This window comes from Mobula birostris, chromosome 2, assembly GCF_030028105.1.
Source record: "Mobula birostris isolate sMobBir1 chromosome 2, sMobBir1.hap1, whole genome shotgun sequence".
Taxonomy (NCBI): Eukaryota; Metazoa; Chordata; class Chondrichthyes; order Myliobatiformes; family Myliobatidae; genus Mobula; species Mobula birostris.
Window position 1 is genome coordinate 106,679,997 of NC_092371.1, and position 25,478 is coordinate 106,705,474.

General features: G+C 46.0%; 1 protein-coding gene across 1 annotated transcript; it reads right to left on the bottom strand.

Annotated features, from left to right (window-relative positions):
- Positions 1-411: 411 nt before the first annotated feature.
- LOC140210804 (uncharacterized) lies at positions 412-24,426 on the bottom strand. The gene is given in 4 exon segments (XM_072280076.1): positions 412-2,073; positions 2,076-2,226; positions 2,286-2,381; positions 22,253-24,426. Coding segments are annotated over 4 exon segments (3,414 nt in total). The 5' UTR covers positions 23,984-24,426; the 3' UTR covers positions 412-637.
- Between the last annotated feature and the right edge of the window lie 1,052 nt (positions 24,427-25,478).

Below are 25,478 nucleotides of genomic sequence, written 5' to 3' on the forward strand. Positions count from 1 at the left end.
TGCATTGAACAGATGGTTGCCCATTCTGCATTCAGACTTCAGAGGACAGTGGTGAACTCAGCTGTGTGAGACCCACCCCTTCAGAAGCAGTGAAAATGACCATATAATACTGAAATAAGCAGGGAATAAGGAGGTTAACTACAAATCTTTCTTCCTCAGCCCAGAGATTTGAGGGACGAAGAATGTGTCAAACATTACTGCACTCAGCTCGTCGTCATCTTCAGTCGACAAAGTCCTGAGGAAATTCAAGGGAAACCCACAGAGCGGTGACTGTTTGGAACCCAAACCATAGCGAGAGTGAGAGGTGGACAGCAGGGAAGGATTTAAAAGGACTTTTGTGGAACAGAAGCACTGGCAGATCCAGCTGGGCTGAAATGACTCCCCACTGTACACTGGGTACCTGAGACAGAGTTTAAAATAAAACTGATTTATTTGTCACAGATCCAGAATATTAAGCTCCAGTCCCATTAAAGGTCAACATTAACAGAAGAGACTCCACGCATGCCCAGTGGCCAGGGTGTAGAACTGAGTGTGATGAGCAGCAGCAATAATTACAGAGTTCAACACCAACAGTCTCTTTCAAACTTGCCTCTGCATTCAGCAACTGTGATGGTTAAATATCCGGCATGCAGCTTATTTAAACTTTTTTCCCAGAGTGAGTTCGGTAGTGCGCCAGAAGGTGGGATGACTGGGTGAATCCTTTCCCACATTCAGAGCAGGTGAATGGCCTCTCCCCAGTGTGAACTCGCTGATGTACCTTCAGTTGATATGACTGAGTGAATCCCTTACCACAGTCTGAGCAGGTGAATGGCCTCTCCCCAGTGTGAACTCGCTGGTGTGCCAGTAGGTCAGATGACTGCGTGAATCCCTTCCCACAGTCTGAGCAGGTGAACGGTTTCTCCCCAGTGTGAATTGACTGGTGTCTCTGTAGGTTGGATGAGTGAGTGAATCCTTTCCCACAGTCCGAACAGGTGAATGGCCTCTCCCCAGTGTGAACTCGCTGGTGTGCCAGTAGGTCAGATGATTGAGTGAATCCTTTCCCACAGTCTGAGCAGGTGAACGGTTTCTCCCCAGTGTGAACTGATTGATGGGCCAGTAGTTGAGATGACTGAGTGAACCCCCTCCCACAGACTGAGCAGGTGAATGGCCTCTCCCCAGTGTGAACTCGCTGATGTACCTTCAGTTGAGATGATGAAGTGAATCCCTTCCCACAGTCTGAACAAATGAACGGCCTTTCCCCAGTGTGAACGCGCTGATGTACCTTCAGTTGGGATGACTGTGTGAATCCCTTCCCACAGTCTGAGCAGGTGAATGGTTTCTCCCCAGTGTGAACAGACTGGTGTGTCTGTAGGCTGGATGACTGAGTGAATCCTTTCCCACAGTCAGAGCAGGTAAACGGCCTCTTCCCAGTATGAATTCTCTGATGTACCTTCAGTTGAGATGACGAAGTGAATCCCTTCCCACAGTCTGAGCAGATGAATGGTTTCTCCCCGGTGTGAACTGACTGATGTGCCAGTAGTTGAGATGACTGTGTAAATCCCTTCCCACACTCTGAGCAGGAGAACGGCCTCTCTCCAGTGTGAACTAACTGGTGTGTCTGTAGGTGGGATGACCGAGTGAATCCTTTCCCACACACAGAGCAAATAAATGGCCTCTCTCCTGTGTGAACTCGCTGGTGTGTTTGTAGGTTGGATGACCGAGTGAATCCCTTCCCACAGTCTGAGCAGGTGAATGGCCTCTCCCCAGTGTGAACACGCTGATGTACCTTCAGTTGAAATGACCGAGGAAATCCCTTCCCACAGTCTAAGCAGATAAACGGCATCTCCCCAGTGTGAACTGACTGGTGTGCCAGTAGTTGGGATGACTGAGTGAATCCCTTCTCACACACGGTACAGGTGAATGGCCTCTCTCCCGTGTGAATACGCTGGTGTGTCTGTAGATGGGAAAACTGAGTGAATCCCTTCCCACAATCTGAGCAGGTGAACGGCCTCTCCCCAGTGTGAACTCGCTGATGTACCTTCAGTTGAGATGACTGAGTGAATCCCTTCCCACAGTCTGAGCAGGTGAATGGCATTTCTCAGTGTGAACTGACTGGTGTTCCAGTATGTCAGATGACCAAATGAATCCTTTCCCTAAGTCTGACCAGGTGAACAGCTTTTCCTCAGTTTGAACTGACTGGGATATCAGATGGTCATGCCTGTCCTCTCCCAAGTGTGAATTTGCTGATCAGATGACACTTCTCATACACGGAACAGTTGAATGGCCTCCTTCCCTTGTGAACTCACTGGTGTGTCTGCAGTGGCTGAGTGACTGAATCTCTTCCCACAGTCTGAGCAGGTGAACGGTCTCTCACCGGTGTGAAATTCCTGATGTATCTTCAGCTTGGATGACAGAATGAATCACTTTCCACAAAACAGATCAATCATCTCACTATGGAGCTAACTTGTTGGACGATCTTCAGGATGGACGCCTGAGTAGATCCCTCCCACACACAGAGCAGGTGAATGGCCTCTCCCAAATGTAAACTCACTAGTGTCTTTGCAGGTGGGCAGAGTGAGTGAATCCCTTCCCACACTGAGAGGAGAATGTTATCTCCCTGTGATCAATTTTCTAACAATTCAGCAAGTCAGATGTCAGATTTCGTGAATCCCTCATACAATCAATGCAGCTGAAGACCTGATCTCCAAATGCTGGTGTCTTCTCAGCACCCCAGTTCCAATGGACTTCACTGAGTTAAAACAGACTTTTTTTCAGAGACAAAGCACATTTCCAGCTGGGTGAGATAATTCCTCATCTCCAAGGATCAACAACAGATATATTGGTGTTAAAAGGAACTATCTGGACAGAGAGAGAAAAAAAAATAAGCGTTGTTATGTTTGAGATCCCCATACACAAATTCTTTGCTGTTTCTCACCTGTAAAAAGATTTACAAAGGTCATCAACTGGTGAAGGACTGCATTTCAGATGAGATAATTTTAGTCTCTATGGTGAGCTCTGACATCACACTGTTACAACAAGGTTCAACCCAAGCTGAAGGCACAGATCGGGCATCCAGAATAGCATCAAATTCTGTTTTTCTGTCTTTATCAGAATGGGCTATTTCTGCCAATTTTCAGTTTGTGACTTGGCTCAGTCTGTCTCTCTCCATTGATATTATTTGAAATCCTGTTCACATCCCACTATGCTACAAGGAGCACATGATATTACATGGCTGATCCTAGACACTTTCTAATTACAATGACCCCCCCCCCCTCCGCGACTGAAGGAGATGAACTCACTGATGGCAAAGGCAATCAATATGAGTGGGAGGGCAGTGGTCTTTCTCAATGGATGTGACCACTCTTCTGTGATGTGAAAGCTACAGGTCACTCATTACCCAGGACAAAGTTGTTTGATATCATTATGTACCCAAAGAGAATGGTAGAAAACACGTTCTCACAGGGAGAAAGGTCCAGAACAAGATGAAGTAGAACAAGGATTTTGTTCTTTTTTTCCCCATGCAGTAACTGACATTTTAATTGACTGGAAGATAGCCTAACATCCGAGATCAACTCGGAACTCTATTTTTGTTCCGAATTCCTAATTCTTGGATTTAGATAGATGGAGCTCAGCAGTTCCTGGGACATCTGCTCCCATTTCCTCCGTCTGCGCTTCCAAAACGCCCTACAGACTGGCGGGGAAAGCGGATGAATGTCATCCATGGCCGCCTCGGTACCCAGAAACTCCCACGAACGAGAAACCCATCTATCAGTCACGGGCTCAGCGATGGGCATGCGCCGCAGAAATGGCGCAAGCAAATTTCGTTCCATCATCAGAAAGCTTTCTGGGGCCCGGGTACAGATCGTGGGCCTGAGAGAGAGAGAGAGGACTGGGAATGTCCCAGATTTGCGGGACCACGGTATGTCTGGAGCTCCCAGCGATTGTTCCTCAGTCTCGGTGTGGACACCAGTGCTGATGAACCCCCACCGCCCGGAGCCGATAAGTCCCCCACTTCCACCACCCCGGAACCCCGCTCCTACCTGCTACCAATCCCCCTGCGCCTCCTGTCTACTGAGCGCATGCGTGATTTTCAGAAACGATCGGCGACCCTTGCGCCTGCGCATTTGATCGCTGGGCGAATTCGCAAGTGTGGAGTTTCTGTGTAAACAAGGTGCTTTTAAAAGTGCCTGCAAGCACCGGTTAAAACTGTCAATGTTATTAAATACAGTCAAGAGAAAATCTGCAGATGCTGTAAATCCAAGCAACACGCACTGAATGCTGGAGGAATTTAGCAGGCTAGGCAGCATACAAGTCAAATGTTCTGGGCCGAGACATCATCAGGACGTACTATTAGCATTCAGCGGCTACTTTTAAACATAGCAAATTCCCACAAACTACAGTACTATGCAAAAGTCTTAGGCATATATATACGGCTAGGGCGCCTAAGGCTATTCTGCAGTACTGTAGTAATTTTATATATTGCGCTGTACTGCAGCCGCGATAAAGGAACACATTTCATTACATACTTGAGGGATGATAAACCCGTTTCTCATGTGGGTCTGTTGTGGACTGAGAATGGGAAGGGGGCAGGGAGAGGGGAATCATGGTTGGGAAAAGGGTGAGGGAGGGGGAAGCACCAGCGAGACATTCTGTAATGATCAATAAGCCAATTGTTTCGAACCGAATGACCTTGCTTGGTGTCTCAGGAATGGGTGTGTCTGCACTCACGCCCCCGCTCGTGGCACTCCTCTCCCATTTGCGGCGTCCACCCTCGCCATTCCCAACACGCTTTGTTCCTGCCGGATTCACGATCTCGCTTTCCGCTCCACGTTGACAACTACAGTTCTGTGCAAAAGTACAGCACCCTTACCTAAGACTTTTGCACAGTACTGTATATAGTCAATATAATAGAAAGGCCGATATAAAACACAAGAGATTCTGCAGATGCTGGAAATATAGAGCAAACACAAAGTGCCAGAGGAACTCAGCAGGGCAGGCAGCATCTAAGCAGACGAATAAACAGAGTACGCATGGTGAATGGTTCCGGCCCAAAATGCTGACTGTTTATTCCTCTCCCATAGATGCTGCCTGGCCTGCTGAGTTCCTCCAGCATTTTGCAGAAATACACATTTTTCAGTCAATGAGTTTCAAAATGTTGTTGATCTTTCATCGAGAGCCACATCGTCCTGGTCTGATTCCCCCCTGTAGCCTCCAACATGTTCTGGAACCCCAAAGCCTTGACCTGGGCTCGCCCCTCTTTGGTTTCTCACTCGGCTCCAGTGAACATTTAGCTTCAATTGTGCTCTTGTACTTTAGGGAGCAGTTGTAATGCAACAACCCAGCCTTCGAAATCTGTAAAAATGATGCAAAATGTTGAAAAGAGAAGGAAAGAAGGGGTTTTACCACCCATGAGATTCTCCCTTTACCCTGAGTCCTGAGGGATGAGGAATATTTGGGACAAATCTCAGTGAGCTCGTCTCCTTCTGCAGTCTGCAGAAAGTCCTGGAGAAAATTCAAAAACCACTGAGTGGTGTCCAGTTCTAATCTGTCATCACAGGGAGAGTGAGAGGTGAACATAGAAACATAGAAAATAGGTGCAGGAGTAGGCCATTCGGCCCTTCGAGCCTGCACCGCCATTTATTATGATCATGGCTGATCATCCAACTCAGAACCCCGCCCCAGCCTTCCCTCCATACCCCCTGACCCCCGTAGCCACAAGGGCCATATCTAATTCCCTCTTAAATATAGCCAATGAACTGGCCTCAACTGTTTCCTGTGGCAGAGAATTCCACAGATTCACCACTCTCTGTGTGAAGAAGTTTTTCCTAATCTCGGTCCTAAAAGGCTTCCCCTCTATCCTCAAACTGTGGCCCCTCCTTCTGGACTTCCCCAACATCGGGAACAATCTTCCTGCATCTAGCCTGTCCAATCCCTTCAGGATTTTATACGTTTCAATCAGATCCCCCCTCAATCTTCTAAATTCCAACGAGTACAAGCCCAGTTCATCCAGTCTTTCTTCATATGAAAGTCCTGCCATCCCAGGAATCAATCTGGTGAACCTTCTTTGTACTCCCTCTATGGCAAGGATGTCTTTCCTCAGATTAGGGGACCAAAACTGCACACAATACTCCAGGTGTGGTCTCACCAAGGCCTTGTACAACTGCAGTAGTACCTCCCTGCTCCTGTACTCAAATCCTCTCGCTATAAATGCCAGCATACCATTCGCCTTTTTCACCGCCTGCTGTACCTGCATGCCCACTTTCAATGACTGGTGTATAATGACACCCAGGTGTCATTACTCTGAACAACAGGGATGGATTTAAAAATACTGACATGGAACAGAAACACAGGCAGTGACTAGCTATACTGAGTGGCCTCGCTGCTGTACGTTGGGCGGGTGAGAGAGATGCTAAGCATCTGAGACATTGGATTTGAAATACTGCAATGCTGATTTATATGTCACAGATCCACATTATTAAACACCAGTTTAATTTAAGGCTGACATCAACAATGCAAACCCGTCCAATGCTCAGTGACCAGAGTTTAGTCCCAGGTGTGATGAGCAGAATCTCACATTCTGAAATTGCTTGAAGGGCCTGAGTAGTTGCGATTGAGGATTATCCAGCAGAAATAGAGGGCTATGGGTAGTTCTAAGGTAGGGACATGTTCGGCACAGCTTTGTGGGCCGAAGGGCCTGTATTGTGCTGCAGGTTTTCTATGTTTCTATGTTTAACATTCGGTTGTGAACTTACAAATTATTTCAGGAGGCTAAAGATGTGAAGGATAAATTTTTAACATAGAGTTTATATGAACTTCCTCTCTGATGTAAAGTTGCTGGTGTTTCAGCAGGCAGGATGACTGAGTAAATCTCTCTGCTCACTCAGGATAGAAGTGTGGCCTCTACTTATTGTGAACTTGCTGAAGCCTCACAAGACAGGTTAACTGAATGAAACCCTTCCCACACTTGGAATAGATGAATGGTCTCTCACATGAAATGGCTGCAGTTTCAGTAGCTCAGGTAACTTAGTAAATCCCTTTCCATATTTGGAATAGATAAACAGGCTCTCTGCAGCATGAATCCTCCAGTGTTTCATCAGATTGGATGCTTGGATGAATCACAGAGTAGGTGACTGGCCTCTTCCTGGTGTCACCTTCCTGATGTATCTGCAGTTGCAGTGGTTTAGTGAATCCCTTCAAAAGTGAGAGGCAGTGAATGACATCTCACCACCATCAACTCTGGCAGCTTATCAAGTCAGATCACTGAAGCGCCCACATATTCAGATTATGCTTGCTATGACTGGGGTGCTGCCTTCTCAGGCATCTTCTCCTCCACACTTCAAGGATCTGTGGCATTCAAGTGCTGGTGAGCTGATAGACACAGCGGAACTGATGTGCTGCTGTGTTTGAGATTCCCATACACAAATCCTTTACCTTTTCTACCCTGTAGAAAGGTCGCAAAGGACGTCAATGGGTGAAAGACAGTAATTGAGCTAAGATAATTTTACTCTTTTTCATGACCTCCAATATCACTGTGATACAGTGAGGCTCAACACAATTTGGAGGAACAAATCTTCATCTTCTAACTGAGCACAGTTGAGGCATCTGGACAATATCACATTCTCTTTCTTACTGTCTGCATCAGAACTGGTCATTGCTACCCTTCATCAATCTGACTTGGCTGTTTGTCTCTCTCCATTAGTCACAGAGACATAAAGCACAGAAACAGGCCCTTTGGCCCATCTAGTCCATGCCAAACCTAGTCCCATGGACCTACACTGGGACCATAGCCCTCCATACCCATACTATTCATGTACCTATCCGAACTTCTCTAAGACTTTGAAATTGAGCTTCCATGCACAACGTGCTGGAAGCTCATTCCACACTCTCACAAATCTCTGAGTGACGATGTTATCCCTCATGTTCCCCTTAAACCTTACACCTTTCACCCTTAACCCATGACCTCTAGTTGTCATCACACCAAACTTCAGTGAAAAAAAACTGGTTGCATTTATCCTATCTATACCCCTCATAATTTTGATTTCCTCCACAAATCTCATCTCCATCTTCTACATTCCGAGGAATAAAGTCCTAACCTATTCCATCTCTACTTATAATTCTGGTTCTCCAGTCCCAGCAACATCCTTGTAAATTTTCTCTATACTCTTTCAACCTAATTTACTTCTTTCCTGTAGGTAGGTGATCAAAACTGTACACACTACACCAAATTAGGCCTCACCAACATCTTATACAACTTCAACCTAACATCCCATCTTCTGGACTCAGTATATTGATTTATGATGGCCAATGTGCCAAAAATTTTCTTTATGACCCTATCTATTGGTGACACCACTTTCAAGGAATTAAGGACTTGTATTCCCACATCCCTTTGTTCTACTGCACTCCTCAGTGCTCTATCCTTCACTGTGTAAAGCAAACCCTTGCTGGTCCTACCAAAGTGCAACACATCGCACATATCTGCACTAAATTCCATCTGCCATTTTTCCAGGTGGTCTGGATCCCGCTGCAAGCTCTGATAGTCTTCCTCGCTGTCCACTACACCCCCTATATTTGGGTCATCTGCAAATTTGCTGATCCATTTGAGCACATTATCATCCAGATTACCGATATAGATGACAATCAACAGTCGACCCAGCACCAATCCCTGCAGCACACCACTAGTCACAGGCCTCCAGCTACTACCACTCTCTGGCTTCTCCCACAAAGCCAATGTCTAATCCAGTTTACTACCTCATCTTGAATGCCAAGCGACTGAACCTTCTTGACCAACCTCCCATGTGGGACCTTGTCAAATGCCTTACTAAAACTCATGGAGACAACAGCCACTGCCTTAGCTTCATCAACTTTCCTGGTAACTTCCTCAAATCTCTATAAGATTGGTTAGACATGACCTACCATGCACAAAGGCATGCTGACTATCCTTAACAACTCTCAAGAACTGCTGGAGGAACTCAGTATCTATAGAAAACAGTACAGTCGATATTTGGGCCAAGACCCTTCATCAGGACTGGAGGACTCTGACTCCTCATCTTTTTTTCTCCAGTCCTGATGCACTGGATAATATAGAAGGAAAAAATAATAATAATAATAAATAAATAATCTATACATATATTCAATAGATTAAAAGTTGTGCAGAAAACAGAAATACTATCTATTAAAAAAAGTGAGGTCGTGTCTGAGTGTTCAATGCCCATTCAGAAATTGGATGGTAGAGGGGAAGAAGCTGTTCCTGAATCGCTGAGTGTGTGCCTTCAGGCTTCTGTACCTCCTACCCGATGACAACAGTGAGAAAAGGGCATGCACTGGGTGCTGGAGGTCCTTAATAATGGACACTGCCTTTCTGAGACACCGCTCCTTGAAGATGTCCTGGGTACTTTGTAGGCCAGTACCCAAGATGGAGACGGCTAAATTTACAATCCTCTGCAGCTTTTTCAGTCCTGTGCAGTAGCCATGCCCCCCCCCACCCATATCAGACAGTGATGCAGCCTGTCAGAATGCCCCCGATGGTACATCTATAGAAGTCAGAAGTTTTTGAGTGTATTTGTTGACATACCAAATCTCTTCAAACTCCTAATGAAGTATAGCTACTGTCTTGCCTTCTTTATAACTGCATCAATATGTTGGAGCCAGGTTAGATCCTCAAAGCCTTGATGCCCAGGAACTTGAAACTGTTCACTCTCTCCAATTCTGATCCCTCTATGAGGATTGGTATGTGTTCCTTCATCTTCCCCTTCCAGAAGTCCACAATCAGCTCTTCCGTCTTACTGACGTTGAGTGCCAGTTTCATCATGGGAACAAATGGAGGAACTGTGTAAAAGGAATAACATTTTTACAAGCAACAGGGTGGGAAGAGGTTTAGTCAAGGTAACTGTGAGAGTCAGAAGGTTTATAAAAGATATCAGTAGTCAGTCTGTCTCCAGAGATCAAGAAAGGGGAGAGGGGTGTCCAAGATAGAGCAAGTGAATTTAAGTACAGGGTGGAAGATACAGGCAAAGTCGATGAATCCATCTGCAAGGTGGATTCTGTAGGAAGTCAAAATCAAAGTAAGTTTATTATCGAAGTATATATATGTCAACATATGTGACCTTGAGATTCATCCCTTGCTAGTATCACAGGAAAATAAAGAAATACAACAGAATTTAAGAAAAGCTATACATAAGCAGACTGACGACCAATGTGCAAAAGAAGACAAACTCTGCATATAATGCAAAAAAGATGTCATCTGCTGACATAACCCACTGCTCTGGAAGTCACTAGGATCCCATTTGATCTCATGGCCTAAAGGGACAGAGGCTCTCACACAGAGTTCCACACTCTCGGTTGGACTCCAGCTCCTGATTGGTTCCCTCCTCTAGATGGGAGACATTTACTTCCGTCTGCCTGATGGGAGGCTCCATCTTCACAATTCCAGGTGCCACATGCTTCGATACAAGAACTTCCGTCTCAGCCTTATATTGATACTGTCTCTCCCATCTCTCACCCTCAGGAGACATACCAGTTTGTTTTCCACCAATTTAAAGAAAATGTAATGCATCCATCACATTAATTTCTCAGTGTGCAATAAATCAATCTATAATTGAAGATGATGCATCCCTCACTCAGCAATGAACGGGCACAGGGACAGGAAAGAAGATCACAGTTGGAAGCTTAGCATCCAAAGATGTACATTGTATTGAAAGGATGGACAGGTAGGCAGAGGGGATGGTGTGGCTGTGTTGGTTAAAAATGAAATCAAATCCTCGGAAAAAAGGGAAGATGTAGAATCATTGTGGGTAGAATTAAGAAATGAACATGGATAAAAAGACCCTGATGGGAGTTATATACAGACCTCCAAACAGTAGCCAAGGTATTAGGTACAAATTACAACGGGAAATAAAAAGACATGTAGAAATGGCATGTACGATAGTCATGAGGGGTTTCAATATGCACATAGGTTGGACAAATCTGTTTGGTGCTGGATCCCAAGAGGAGGAATTTGTGAAATGCCTGCAAGATGGCTTTTTAGAGCCTCTTGATGTTAAGTTCCAGAAAAGGCAATTCTGGATTCAGTGATGTATAATGAACTAGATTTGATTATGGAGCTTATAGGAAACCTTTGGCAGCACTAATCACAGTATGTTTGCAGCAGTTTGTGTGGGTAAATGGAATTACAGAGGAATGAGAAGAGTAGCTGGCCAAAGTTGATTGGAAGGGGACACTAGCAGGGATGATGGCAGAGCAGCAATGGCTGGAGTTTCTTTGAATAATTCAGAAGGTGCAGGATAGATTCATGGCAAAGAAGTCTTCCAAAGGGAGGATGAGGCAAATGCGGCTGACAAGGGAAGTCAAAGACACCATAAAAGCAAAACAGAGTGCATGTAATATAGCAAACATTAGTGTGAAGTTAGCTAAAGAGATTGTGGAAGCATTATAGTGATCTATCAAGAGTCACTGTATTCCAGAATGGTTCTGGAGGACTGGAAAATTGCATGACAAATCTTTTGGATTCCTTTGAGGAAATAACTGACAGGATAGACAAAAAAGATCATGGATTTTGAGGCCTTTGACAAGGTGCTCCATGTGAGACCGTTAAAATAAGAGCTCATGGTATTACAGGGAAGATCCAAGCATGGATAGAAGATTGGCTGACTGGCAGGATGCAAAGTGTAGTATAAAGGATTTTTTTTCTGGTTGGTTGTTGGGTCTATTGGTATTCTGTAAGAGGTTAGTGTTGGGACTTTTCATGTTGTCCTCTGGGGACATGCCTTATTCTGATTGTCAAAAGTTGCTTCTGTTGTGATTGGTCAGTTTAGAAGTTGCAGCTGTTTTTTCCTTTGGATGGCTGCCTGGTGTCCAGTTTCAAACATCCTGGGTATATAAAACAGCACATAGAAGGGGCTTGCTCTCTTCTTCATTTGTTTAAGGCACGACCATTGGGAAGGTATGCTGTACATGCACTTTTAACAAAGTATGCTTGCCAAATGTGCATGTGTATGTTGATTATTCGGCTTTGTAGTGTCTGTAACTTGAGCAACATGAATGTTTGGTTGAATTTTTGCTGTTGTAAATAAATGATTAATATACAGTACCTATTTGCTTTCGGTGTCACTTGCCAAACGCACAAACCTGATTGAACATTACACGTTATATGTCAATCATATGAATGATAAAATTGATGGCTTTGTGGCTAAGTTTGCGGATGTTACAAAGAGAGGTGGAGGAGCAGGTAGTGTTAAGGAAGAGTCTGCAATAGGACTTGGACAGATTGAGAGAAAGGGCAAAGAAGTAGCAAGTGGAATACAGTGTTGGGAAGGGTATGGGCATGCACATTGGTAGAATGAATAAAGGTGTAGACTATTTTATGAACAGGGAGCTAATTCAGAAATCAGGGGTACAGTATTCCCTGAAGGTTAACATGTAGGTGGAGTCGATAGTAAGGAAGGCAAATGTAATGTTAGCATTAATTTCCAGACAGGAATATAAAGGGTTTTTTTTTATAGGGCATTGGTTGCAGTTTTGGGCCCCTTATCTAAGAAAGGATGTGTTGGCATTGGAGAGGGTGCAACGAAAATTTATGAGAATAATCCCAGAAATGAAAAGATTTAATTTGTGAGGAGCACTGGTACTCACTGGAGTTTAAGAGAATGATGGAGATCTCATTGAAACATATCAAATATTCAAAGGCCTAGATAGATTGGATATAGAAGGGTCTCGGCCTGAAACGTCGACTGCACCTCTTCCTACAGATGCTGCCTGGCCTGCTGCGTTCACCAGTAACTTTGATGTGTGTTGCTTGAATTTCCAGCATCTGCAGAATTCCTGTTTGCGTTTAAATTCACTACTGCGAAGCCTCTTCCGGTGATGCCTACACCGAAGAAGTTTAGATCCTCCCTTCAACGGGAGTTCAGTGAAACCATCTCTCACTGCTCCCCATCTGTAATTTCTTTGGCTCTTCTACTTTTCGACCACACTTTGACTCAGACTCACTATCACAGCCATATATCCTTTCTTGGAACGTGCCTCCGTCGCCAACTTACTCCAGTTGGCTTTAGGATTCGTTTCCAAGCCTCTCAATTTGGACCTTCTAAGGATCCCAGGTACTCACATTTTATTGACTCTGCCTCCCGCCACTTCTCCCGTCAAGCTCTGAAGGCGACTCTCTCCGCCATGAGGAGGTACTTGGTGTCCCAATCCCAGACCCTTCCACACCTTCGGGACACTTTCTTCACCGTCTGTAATTGTCCTACCCGTTATTTCATCCTCCGTCGGATTCACGCCTGCAATCGCCGTTTTTTTGACTTTGTCATGTTAGGCAAAGATCGCAAGATCCTACATCTACGGACTCCAGAGCCTGCTGGCCCTGAAACTAGCAGGCATGAACTTCAGATTGCAGCCCCTGCCACTGATCTCGCCGTCTCCAACACCTCAGGGCATATTCAAAACCCGGACTCCAGCAACAACCATGGACACCTTCACAGCGATTGTGCAACCACCACTGCGACTCCAGCCTTGAACTCCAGGCCAGGTCTTTATGTGCTGCTGTTGTGACTCCCATCTCCCCTTCCCCCACCACCACTCTGCAATCCCGTCTCCTTCAGATCCCACCGTCAGCTCCTGGGTCCTCAGAGGCTCCATCTTCCTCTCACCCCAACCCTCCCCTCTCCATTGACACTCTCAGCCTCCTCCCTCCCCCCTCTGATCCCAGCTCTCAAGATTCCAGCCTTGAACTCCAGGCCGGGTCTTTATGTGCTGCTGTTGTGACTCCCGTCTCCCCTTCCCCCACCACTACTCTGCAGCCCCGTCTTCCTCAGATCCCACCGTCAACTCCTGGGCCCTCAGAGGCTCCACCTTCCTCTCACCCCAACCTTCCCCTCTCCACTGACACCCCCAGCCTCCCCCACCCCCCTCTGATCCCAGCTCTCATCCATGCTGGGTCTTTACCATCCCCTCCGACCTTCAACTGTCAGAGGCAGAACGCTCTGTCCTCAGTAAGGGCCTCACCTTTGTCCCCGTTCGCCCACACCTCAGCGAGTTCCGTGTTCGCCATGATACGGAACCTTTCTTCCGCCGTCTCCGTCTCCGAGCCTACTTCTTCGGCAAGGACTCTTCCACCCCCACCGATGACCCCTTCTCCAGTCTTCAACCCTCCTCTTCTTCATGGACACCCCGCTCTGGTCTTCTGCCTGCTCTGGATCTCTTTATCGCTAACTGTCGACGGGACATCAACTGTCTCGACTTCACCGCACCTTGTCCCCATTTCAACCTCACTCCTTCGGAACGCTCTGCTCTCCACTCCCTCCGCACTAATCCTAACCTTATTATTAAACCAGCCGATAAGGGGGGTGCTGTTGTAGTCTGGCGTACTGATCTCTATCTTGCCGAGGCACAGCGACAACTCGCGGATACCTCCTCTTATTTACCCCTCGATCGTGACCCCACTAAGGAGCACCAGGCCATTGTCTCCCACACCATCACCGACTTTATCCGCTCAGGGGATCTCCCATCCACTGCTACCAACCTTATAGTTCCCACACCCCGCACTTCCCGTTTCTACCTCCTACCCAAGATCCACAAACCTGCCTGTCCTGGCCGACCTATTGTCTCAGCTTGCTCCTGCCCCACCGAACTCGTTCCTGCATAACTCGACACAGTTTTATCACCCCTTGTTCAATCCCTTCCGACCTATGTTCGTGACACTTCTCACGCTCTTAAACTTTTCGATGATTTTAAGTTCCCTGGCCCCCACCACTTTATTTTCACCATGGATGTCCAGTCCTTATATACTTCCATCCCCCATCAGGAAGGTCTCAAAGCTCTACGCTTCTTTTTGGATTCCAGACCTAATCAGTTCCCCTCTACCACCACTCTGCTCCGTCTAGCGGAATTAGTCCTTACTCTTAATAATTTCTCCTTCGGCTCCTCCCACTTCCTCCAAACTAAAGGTGTAGCTATGGGCACCCATATGGGTCCTAGCTATGCCTGCCTTTTTGTTGGGTTTATGGAACAATCTATGTTCCGTGCCTATTCTGGCAACTGTCCCCCACTTTTCCTTCGCTACATCAACGACTGCATTGGCGCTGCTTCCTGCACGCATGCAGAACTCATTGACTTTATTAACTTTGCCTCCAACTTTCACCCTGCCCTCAAGTTTACCTGGTCCATTTCCGACACCTCCCTCCCCTTTCTAGATCTTTCTGTCTCTGTCTCTGGAGACAGCTTATCCACTGATGTCTACTATAAGCCTACTGACTCTCACAGATATCTGGACTATTCCTCTTCTCACCCTGTCTCTTGCAAAAACGCCATCCCCTTCTCGCAATTCCTCCGTCTCCACCGCATCTGCTCTCAGGATGAGGCTTTTCATTCTAGGACGAGGGAGATGTCTTCCTTTTTTAAAGAAAGGGGCTTCCCTTCCTCCACTATCAACTCTGCTCTTAAACGCATCTCCCCCATTTCATGTACATCTGCTCTCACTCCATCCTCCCGCCACCCCACTAGGAATAGGGTTCCCCTAGTCCTCACCTACCACCCCACCAGCCTCCGGGTCCAACATATTATTCTCCGTAACTTCCGCCACCTCCAACGGGATCCCACCACTAAGCACATCTTTCCCTCCCCCCCCTGCATTCCGCAGGGATCGCTCCCTACGCAACTCCCTTGTCCATTCGTCCCCCCCATCCCTCCCCACTGATCTCCCTCCTGGCACTTATCCATGTAAGCAGAACAAGTGCTACACATGCCCTTACACTTCCTCCCTTACCACCATTCAGGGCCCCAAACTGTCCTTCCAGGTGAGGCAACACTTCACCTGTGAGTCGACTGGGGTGATATACTGCGTCCGGTGCTCCCAATGTGGCCTTTTATATATTGGCGAGACCCGACGCAGACTGGGAGACCGCTTTGCTGAACATCTACGCTCTGTCCGCCAGAGAAAGCAGGATCTCCCAGTGGCCACGCATTTTAATTCCACATCCCATTCCCATTCTGACATGTCTATCCACGGCCTCCTCTACTGTAAAGATGAAGCCACACTCAGGTTGGAGGAACAACACCTTATAGTCCGTCTGGGTAGCCTCCAACCTGATGGTATGAACATCGACTTCTCTAACTTCCGCTAAGGCCCCACCTCCCCCTCGTACCCCATCTGTTACTTATTTTTATGCACACATTCTTTCTCTCACTCTCCTTTTTCTCCCTCTGTCCCTCTGAATATACCTCTTGCCCATCCTCTGGGTCCCCCCCCCCTTGTCTTTCTTCCCGGACCTCCTGTCCCATGATCCTCTTGTATCTCCTTTTGCCTATCACCTGTCCAGCTCTTGGCTCTATCCCTCCCCCTCCTGTCTTCTCCTATCATTTTGGATCTCCCCCTCCCCCTCCAACTTCCAAATCCCTTACTCACTCTTCCTTCAGTTAGTCCTGACGAAGGGTTTCGGCCTGAAACGTCGACTGCACCTCTTCCTAGAGATGCTGCCTGGCCTGCTGTGTTCACCAGCAACTTTGATGTGTGTTGCTTGGATATAGAGAGGATGTTTCTTGTAGTGGGGGAGTCTCAAACCAGTGAATACAGCCTCGGAATATGAGGACGTCCCTTGAGAACAGAAATGAAGATGCATTTCTTTAGCCAGAGGGGAGTGAAACTGTAGAATTCATTGTCACAGATGGCTGTGCAGGCCAAGTCATTGGGCATGGACAAAGCAGAGGTTGGGAAGTCCTTGATTAGTAAACGTGTCAAAATTTACAGGGAGAAGGCTGGGCAATGGGGTTGAGGGGGATAATAAGTCAGCCATGATAGAATGGCAGAGCCGACTTGATGAGCCAAAATGTCCTAATTCTAATTCTATTCCTATGTCTTATAGAAAGAATGGTAATCAAGAACAAGAAGTAAGCATACTTAATAATTAGGAACCAAAGTTCAGACAGAGCTCTTGAGTAATGAAGCAGCCAAGGAGGAGCGTAGGAATGTACTTACAGGTGCTAGAAGAGAACATGAGACCCTGGCAGGTAGGATTAGGGTAAATTCCAAAATGTTCTACACATACAAAATACAAGATGATGACTAGAGTGAGGGGAGGACACATCAGGGATAAAATGGGAAATGCCCCTGTTGATGGAGGCAGTAGGGGATATCCTTACTACATACTTTGCTTCAGAATTCACCAGTGAGAGGGACCATAAGATCAGGGTGGAACTGGCTAATACACTGGAACATATCAAGGTTAAGAAAATGGTAGTGTTGGAACTTGTGAACAAATTAGGATAGGTAAGTCCTGGGGCCAGCTGGGATATAGCTCAGCTGACTCCAGAAAGTGAGGAAGAGAATGCTTTGTCATTGACGATGATCTTTGCTTCCTCACTGGCCACAGGAGGAGCACCATCAGATTAGAAGATGGCAAATGTTATTCCTTTGTTCAAGAAGGGTAACCGGGATAATGATAGGAATTATAGACCAGTGAGGCCTGCATCAATGTGGACAAACCATTAGAGACGATTCCTAGAGACCAGATTAGCTATAGTCAGTATGTCTTTGTGAGGGGCAGGTCATGCTTCAGAGCCTGATGGACTTTTTCAAAGAGTGACAGAATTGCAGAAGGTAGGGTGGTGGATGTGATGTATTGGGACACCAAGGTTCCCTATGACAGACTGTAATGTGAAGGGTTATTGTACTTGCCGGCCGAAAGCTGCTTCCGCCATGCCGGTCATTGATTGGACCAGTCGAAGGGTACAGCAGCTCCATCCTATTAGTTGCCTTGTGTGCCATGGCACCGGTGTCTGGTATAAGGGATATAAAAATAGCATGTGCAAGAGATTCATGGGCTTTCCTTTGTCTCCAGGGTCTACTCTTCAAATTGAGGTTGTGACAGTGCTGAAGAACCGTTGGGAACGTATGCAGAAGTTATGACGGCTCAGTGCATACATAGCTAAGTATCAGTTGAATGTTTAGTTTTGTACTTGCGCAATCTGCAGAGACTTAATGAAGTACCAGCTGAGTTTGAAGTGTTACTGAATGTTTAGTGTTGTAGATTCTGTAACACAGGGCAACTTAAATGTTTGGTTGAATGCTTTACTGTATATAAATGGTTAATGTGCTCTTTCATAATCAGTGTTCTCTGTCTCATTTACCAAACCTGTGAACCTGCTTCCTTGTAACATTTGGCACTGCAAGGAGGGTTTGATGACTGAATGGAAGATGAATATCTTTAGAAGGTTATCTAAGAGAGAGACTCCCATGTGAACAGTAGTGACTTCTTGAATAGACTGGCAACAGTGTGGGATTTGGGAGTGTCGCCAAATTGCTGGTGGACACCTGTAGACTGGTCAGCAAGTTGGAATCCATTTTAGTGGGTCCATCATCCTTTCCCCACTGTGAACCCACCAGTGTGTCTGCAGGATAAATGAACAATTCAATCCCTTCCCATGCTCTAAGCAGGAGAATCGTTCCACATTCTCACCACCCTCTGAGTGAATAAGTTCCCCTCCTGTTCCCCTTACACATTTCACCTTTCAGCCATAACCTCTGATCTCTAATTCTAGTCTCGCCCAACATCAGCGGAAAAAGCCTGTTTGCATTTTCCTGATCTATTCTCCACATAATATTGTATCTCTCTCACCCAGTCTTCTACATTCTAGAAAATAAAGTCCTAACCTATTCAATCTTTCTCTTTAAATCAAATACTCAAGTCCCAGCAACATTATAGAAAATGTTCTCTCCACTTTCGATCTTATTTACACCTTTCCAGTAGGTTGGTGACCAAAACTGCACACAATTCTCCAAATTAGGCCTCTGCAAGATCTTATAACATTTCAACATACCATCCCAACTCCTGTGTACACTGCATTGATTCATGAAAGCCAATGTGCCAAAAGCTTTCTTTACAACCCTATCTACCTGTTCTGCCACTTTCAAGGGATTATGGATCCCTTTGTTCTACTTAACTCCTCAATGCCCTCCATTCACTGCGTGGTCCTCCCAAAGTGCAACACCTCACCTTTGTCTGTATTAAATTCCCCCATCAGCTATTTTCAGCCCATTTTCCAATTGGTCCAGACCCCAATGAAAGCTTTGATAGTCTTCTTCACTGTGCACGACATCCCTTCGGGATCCACCTTCACCTTTCTGCCTACAGCAACCTCATGTCTTCTTTTAGCCCTTGGATTTCCTCCTTAAATGTTCTCTTGCATTTCATACACACTTCGAGTACCTTATTTGTACCTGCCTGCCTGTACCTGCAATGCACCTCTTTCCTTTTCTTAACCAGGACCTCAATATCTCTTAAAAACCATGGTTCCCTAAACCTGTTATCCTTGCTTTTTATTCTGACAAAATTTGTATTCTCAAAATTTCACTTTTGAAGGTCCCCCCACCTACTAAATACACTTTTGCCAGAAAACAACTTGTCCCGATCCATATTTGCCAGATCTTATCTGATACAATCTCCAATGTAGAATCTTAACTCGAGGATCAGACCTATCCTTTTCCATAATTATCTTGAAACTAATGACATTATGATCACGAGATGCAAAGTGTTCGCCTCCACAAACTCCTGTCACCTGCTCAGACTCATTCCACAATAGACCTAGCATTGCACACTCACTCCATTTGCGACTTCTATTAACTGATTAAGGAAACTCTCCTGAACACATTTGAGGAACTCTTTCCCATCCAGTGCTTTTACAATCTGGGAGTCCCAGTCAATATACAGGTTACAATCACGTACCATCACAACCGTATGTTTCTCGCAATGGTCTGTGATCTCTCCACACAGTTGCTTCTCTAAATCCTGTGGACTGTTGGGAGGTCAATAATATTATCCACTTAACATGTTCATACCTTTCTCATTCCTCAGGTCTACCCATAAAACCTCACTAGACGAGCTCACCAGTCTGGCCTGACTGAGCATTACCATGACATTTTCCCTGACTAGTAATACCATCCCTCCTCCATTGATCCTTCCTGATCTGACATATTTGAAACATTGGAACTCCAGAACATTGAGCTGTCAATCCTGCCCCTCCTGTAACCAAGTCTCACTAATGGCTACAATATCATAATTCCATGTGTTGGTCCATGCCCTAAGTTCATTTGCCTTTCCCACAATACTTCTTGCACTGCAATATACACAGCTCAGGACATTATTTACACCACGTTGAACCTTTTGCTTTCTGACTCTACCTGAAGACTTAACATCTGTCTCCACAATCTCTCCACTAACTGTTCTGGGACTCTGGTTCCCAACCCCTGCAACTGTAGTTTAACCCCACCTGCCCATCCACCCCCCAAATCACTGTGCAGCACAATCCTGCTAGGATAGTAGTCCCATTCCAGTTCAGGTGCAAACTGTCTCTTCTGTATGGGCCAATTCTTCCATGGAAGAGAGCCCACTGATCGAAAAATTTGAAGCCTTCCCTCCTGCACCAACTCCTTCGCCACATGTTAAACTGTATGATCTTCCCACTTGTTGTCTCTCTAGCACAGAGCACGGGCAGCACTCCTGAGATCACAACCCTGGAGGTCCTGTCCTTTAACTTAGCACCTAATGCCCTTAACTTACTTTGCAGGACCACGTCATCCCTCCTACCCATGTCATTGGTAACAACGTGGACCATGACCTCAGGTCCACCCCACCCACTTAAAAATACCATGGACTCAATCTGAGATGTCCCTGATCCTGGCACCTGGGAGGCAACATGCCATCCGGGAATCTAATTCTTGTCCGCAGAACCCCTTCTGTTCCACTAACCAACCAATCCCAGATCAAAACAGCTCATCTCTTGTCCTCTACTTCCCTTCTGAGTCACGGATCCAGAGACCTCACTGCTGTGGCTTCCTTCTGCTAAATCATGCCCCCAACTGTATACAAAGTGGTATATCTGTTGTTGAGGAAAGAGCCACAGAGGTACTTTGCGCCGGCTAGCTATCCCCTCTCCCACTCCTGTGGTCACACAGTTACCTGTGTCCTGTATCTTGGGTATGACTACTTCCCTTAGTCTGATCTATCAACTCCTCAGCCTCCTAAATGATCCGGAGTTCAAGCTGTTCCAGCAGCAATTCCTTAAGAATTTAACACGGCAAACTTTCACAAACAATATACTCAATGTCAACAGACATGGCGTGTCTGTCAACAGTCAAAATCAACTTAATTTTTGGGTCAATCAGCTTCTGAATGTTGCTACTCTGCCATTCATTACCCTGCCCCCCTTCTCTGTATTCCTGCTCATCATCTGCTCTTACTCCTTCCACTGAACAGAGCCCCAAACTCTGCCCAGTCTCACCCCTCTCTGAATTCTGACCCTGCTCCATTGCACATCCAAAGAATGGTTCTCCAGTCTGCTTTTAAATTTTTGAAGATAGTGGTATATTCTGACACACAGCCCTTAAGAAGCAGTGATAATGTCCCATAATGTTAAATAAGCAGGAATGTCATTGTCCCTCAGCCCGGAGAGTTGAGGGATAAAGAACGTGTCAGACATAACTGCACTCAGCTCATCTTCTTCTTCAGTCTGCAGAAAGTCATGCAGGAATTTCAGGGGAAACCTCTTTACCCACAGACTGGTGACGGTTTGGAACCCATCGCCAGAGGGAGAGAGAGAAGTGAAGAGCAGGGATGGATTTAAAAGGACTTCTGTAGAACAGGAACACTGGCAGGGACCAAGAGGGCTGAATTGACTCCCTACGGTACACAGGGTGTGTTGTAGACTCACTAGGAACCTGAGACAGATTTTAAAAGAGAACTGATTTATTTGTCACAGATCCAGAACACTAAATTTCAATCCCAGTAAAGGTGAACATAAGCAGAAGAAGCTCCTCAAATGCCCAGTGGCCAGGGTGTAGAACTGGGTGTGTTGAGCAGCAGCAATAATTACTGAGTTCAACACCAACAGTTTCTTTTGAACCTCTGGATTCAGCAACTGTAATGAATTATATCCAGCACACAGGTTATACGTTTTCCCCAGTGTGAATTTGGTAATGCGCCACAAGGTTGGTTAACTGAGTAAATCTCTCCTGTGTGAACTCACTGATGTAGCTTCAGTTCAAATGACTGAGTGTAAATCCCTTCCCACATCCGAGCAGGTGAGTGTTTTCTCCCCAGTGTGAACTCGCTGATGTACCCTCAGTTGAGATCAAGAAGTGACTCCCTTCCCACAACCTTCGCAAGTGAACAGGATCTCCCCAGTGTGAACTGACTCGTGTGTCCAGCAAGTCATATGACTGAGTGAATCTCTGTCCTCAACCTGAGCAGGTGAGTGGCCTCTACCCAGTGTGAACTTACTGATGTACCATCAGATAAGATGATGAAGTGAATCCCTTCCCACAGTCTGAAAAGGTGAATGACATCACCCCAGTCTGAACTGACTTGGTGTGTCTGTCGGCTGGACTATCAAGTAAACCCTTCCCACAGACAGGTGCAGAGCCTTTCATCAGGTCACCTGACTGGTGTGCCTGTAGGTCAGATGACTGAGGGAATTCCTTCCCACAGACTGAATTGGTGAACACCTTCTTTCAACTGTGAACTCGCTGGTGTCTCTGTAGGTCAGATGATCGAGAGAATCCCTTCCCACAGTCTGAGCAGGTGAATGGCCTCTCCCCAGTGTGAACTGACTGATGTGCCAATAGGTGAGATTTCTGAGTGAATCCCTTCCCACATTCAGAGCAGACGTATGGCTTTTCTCCTGTGTGAACTCGCTGGTGTCTCTGTAGGTTGGATGAGTAAGTGAATCCCTTCCCACAGTCTGAGCAAACGAATGGCCTTGCCCCAGTGTGAACTGAATGGTGTGTCTGTAAGTCAGATGACCGAGTGAATCCCTTCCCACAGTCTGAGCAGGTGAACGGCCTCTCCCCAGTGTGAACTCGCTGATGCACCTTCAGTTGGAAAGACCGTGGAAATGCCTTCCCACAGTCTGAACAGGTGAATGGCTTCTCTCCAGTGTGAACTCGCTGGTGTGCCAGTAGGTCAGATGATCGAGTGAATCCTTTCCCACAGTCTGAGCAGTTGAATGGCCTCTCCCCAGTGTGAACTGACTGGTGTGCCAGTAGGTCAGATGACTGAGTGAATCCCTTCCCACAGTCTGAGCAGGTGAATGGTCTCTTCCCAGTGTGAACTGACTGATGTGCCAGTAGGTGAGATGATCGAGTGAATCCCTTCCCACATTCAGAGCAGACATACGGCCTCTCTCCTGTGTGAACTCGCTGGTGTCTCTGTAGGTCAGATGATCGAGAGAATCCCTTCCCACAGTCTGAGCAGGTAAATGGCCTCTCCCCAGTGTGAACTCGCTGGTGTGCCGATAGGTCAGATGACTGAGTGAATCCCTTCCCACAGTCTGAGCAGGTGAACGGCCTCTCCCCAGTGTGAACTCGCTGATGTATCTTCAGTTGGAAAGACCGTGGAAATGCCTTCCCACAGTCTGAACAGGTGAATGGCCTCTCTCCAGTGTGAACTCGCTGGTGTGCCAGTAGGTCAGATGATCGAGTGAATCCCTTCCCACAGTCTGAGCAGGTGAACGGTCTCTTCCCAGTGTGAACTAACTGATGTGCCAGTAGGTGAGATGTTTGAATGAATCCCTTCCCACATTCAGAGCAGACGTACGACCTCTCTCCTGTGTGAACTTGCTGGTGCCTCTGTAGGTGGGATGAGTGAGTGAATCCCTTCCCACATTCAGAGCAGACATACGGCCTTTCCCCCGTGTGAACTCGCCAGTGTCTCTGTAGGTGGGATGAGTGAGTGAAACCCTCCCCACATTCAGTACAAGTGAATGGCCTCTCCCCAGTATGAACTCGCTGGTGTATCTTCACTTGAGATAACCAAGTGAATCCCTTTCCACAGTCTGAGCAGGTGAACGGCCTCTCCCCAGTGTGAATTAATTGGTGTGCCAGTAGGTCAGATGACCGAGTGAATCCGTTCCCACAGTCTGAGCAGGTGAACGGCCTCTCCCCCGTGTGAACTCGCCGATGCACCTTCAGTTGAAATGGCCAACGAAATCCTTTCCCACATTCTGAGCAGGTGAATGGCATCTCCCAGTGTGAACTGACTGCAGTGTCTGTACGTCAGATGACTCAGTGAATCCCTTGCCACAATCTGAGCAGGTGGGATAGGTGTGTGAATCTCTTCCCGCAGTTTCTCTATCAGTTCTCTGACAATTCAGCAATTCAGGATGTAGTGAATCCCTCATACAATCAATGCAGTTGAAGACCAGATCTCAAGTGAACAAATGCTGGTGTGTCCTCAGCACGTCTGGTTTCATTGGATTTCACGGAGTTACAACGAAAGGTTCACTTCAGTCACAAAGCACATTTCCAGCAGGGATGAGATAATTCTTCACCTCCAAGGATCAACAAGAGATAATTGGTGTTACAAAGGAAATATCTGGCCGCTCCTGAAATATCTGCAGAGACAGGAAAACTGATGTGTAGTTGAGTTTGAGATACCCATTCACAACTTCCCTGCCATTTCTAAACTGTGAAAAGATTCACAAAACACATCAATGAGTCAAGGACAGCATTTCAGATGCGATAATTTTAGTCTCTATGCTGAGCTCTGACATCACAGTTCAACCCAAGTTGGGGAAACCACCCCTCATCTTCTAAATGGGTATTTGGACTGACCATCAAGTTCTCTGACTGTTTCCTTGTGTGTACTAGGATGGGCCATTTCTGACCGACTTTGGCTCAGCCTGTCTCTCTCCATCAGGACATGGAACAGCACAGCACCAGAACAAGCCGTGGATTGACATGTGGAATTATGACGTTATAGCAATTAGTGAAACTTGGCTACAGGAGGGGCAGGACTGGCAGCTTAATATTCCAGGGTTCCGATGTTTCAGATGTGATCGAGGCAGAGGAATGAAAGGTGGGGGAGTAGCATTGCTTGTTAGGGAAAATATTACAGCAGTGTTCAGGCAGGACAGATTAGAGGGCTTGTAACTCTCTAAACTCACCTTTATTCCCTCTTTTTTGAGGCACTCGACAGGGTTGTCCTCTTAGTCCTTTATTATTTGATATTGCACTAGAATCTCTTGCAATTGCCATTTGAGAATCTCCAAATATTACTGGGATAACTCGGGGCTTAAAGTCCCATAAAATATCACTCTATGCTGATGACTTACTTTTATATATTTCTAATCCTCAAAAATCCATCCCTGCTGTTTTAGAGTTATTAGCACAATTTAGTCTCTTTTCAGGTTATAAATTAAATCTTAGTAAGAGTGAACTTTTCCCGATTAATAAACAACTTCCCTTATATCATAACTTTCCATTTAAATTGATTAATAATTATTTTTCATATCTTGGGATTAAAATTACTTGTAAATACAAAGATTTATTTAAGATTAACTTTTTACCCTTATTTGACCATATTATTCAACTTTCATCTAAATGGTTTCCTTTATATTTAACTTTGATTGGTCGTATTAATGCAGTTGAGATTTTTTTTGCCAAAATTTCTATATATATTTCAGGCATTACCAATCTTTGTTCCAAAATCTTTTTTTGATAAAGTTGACTCAAAAAT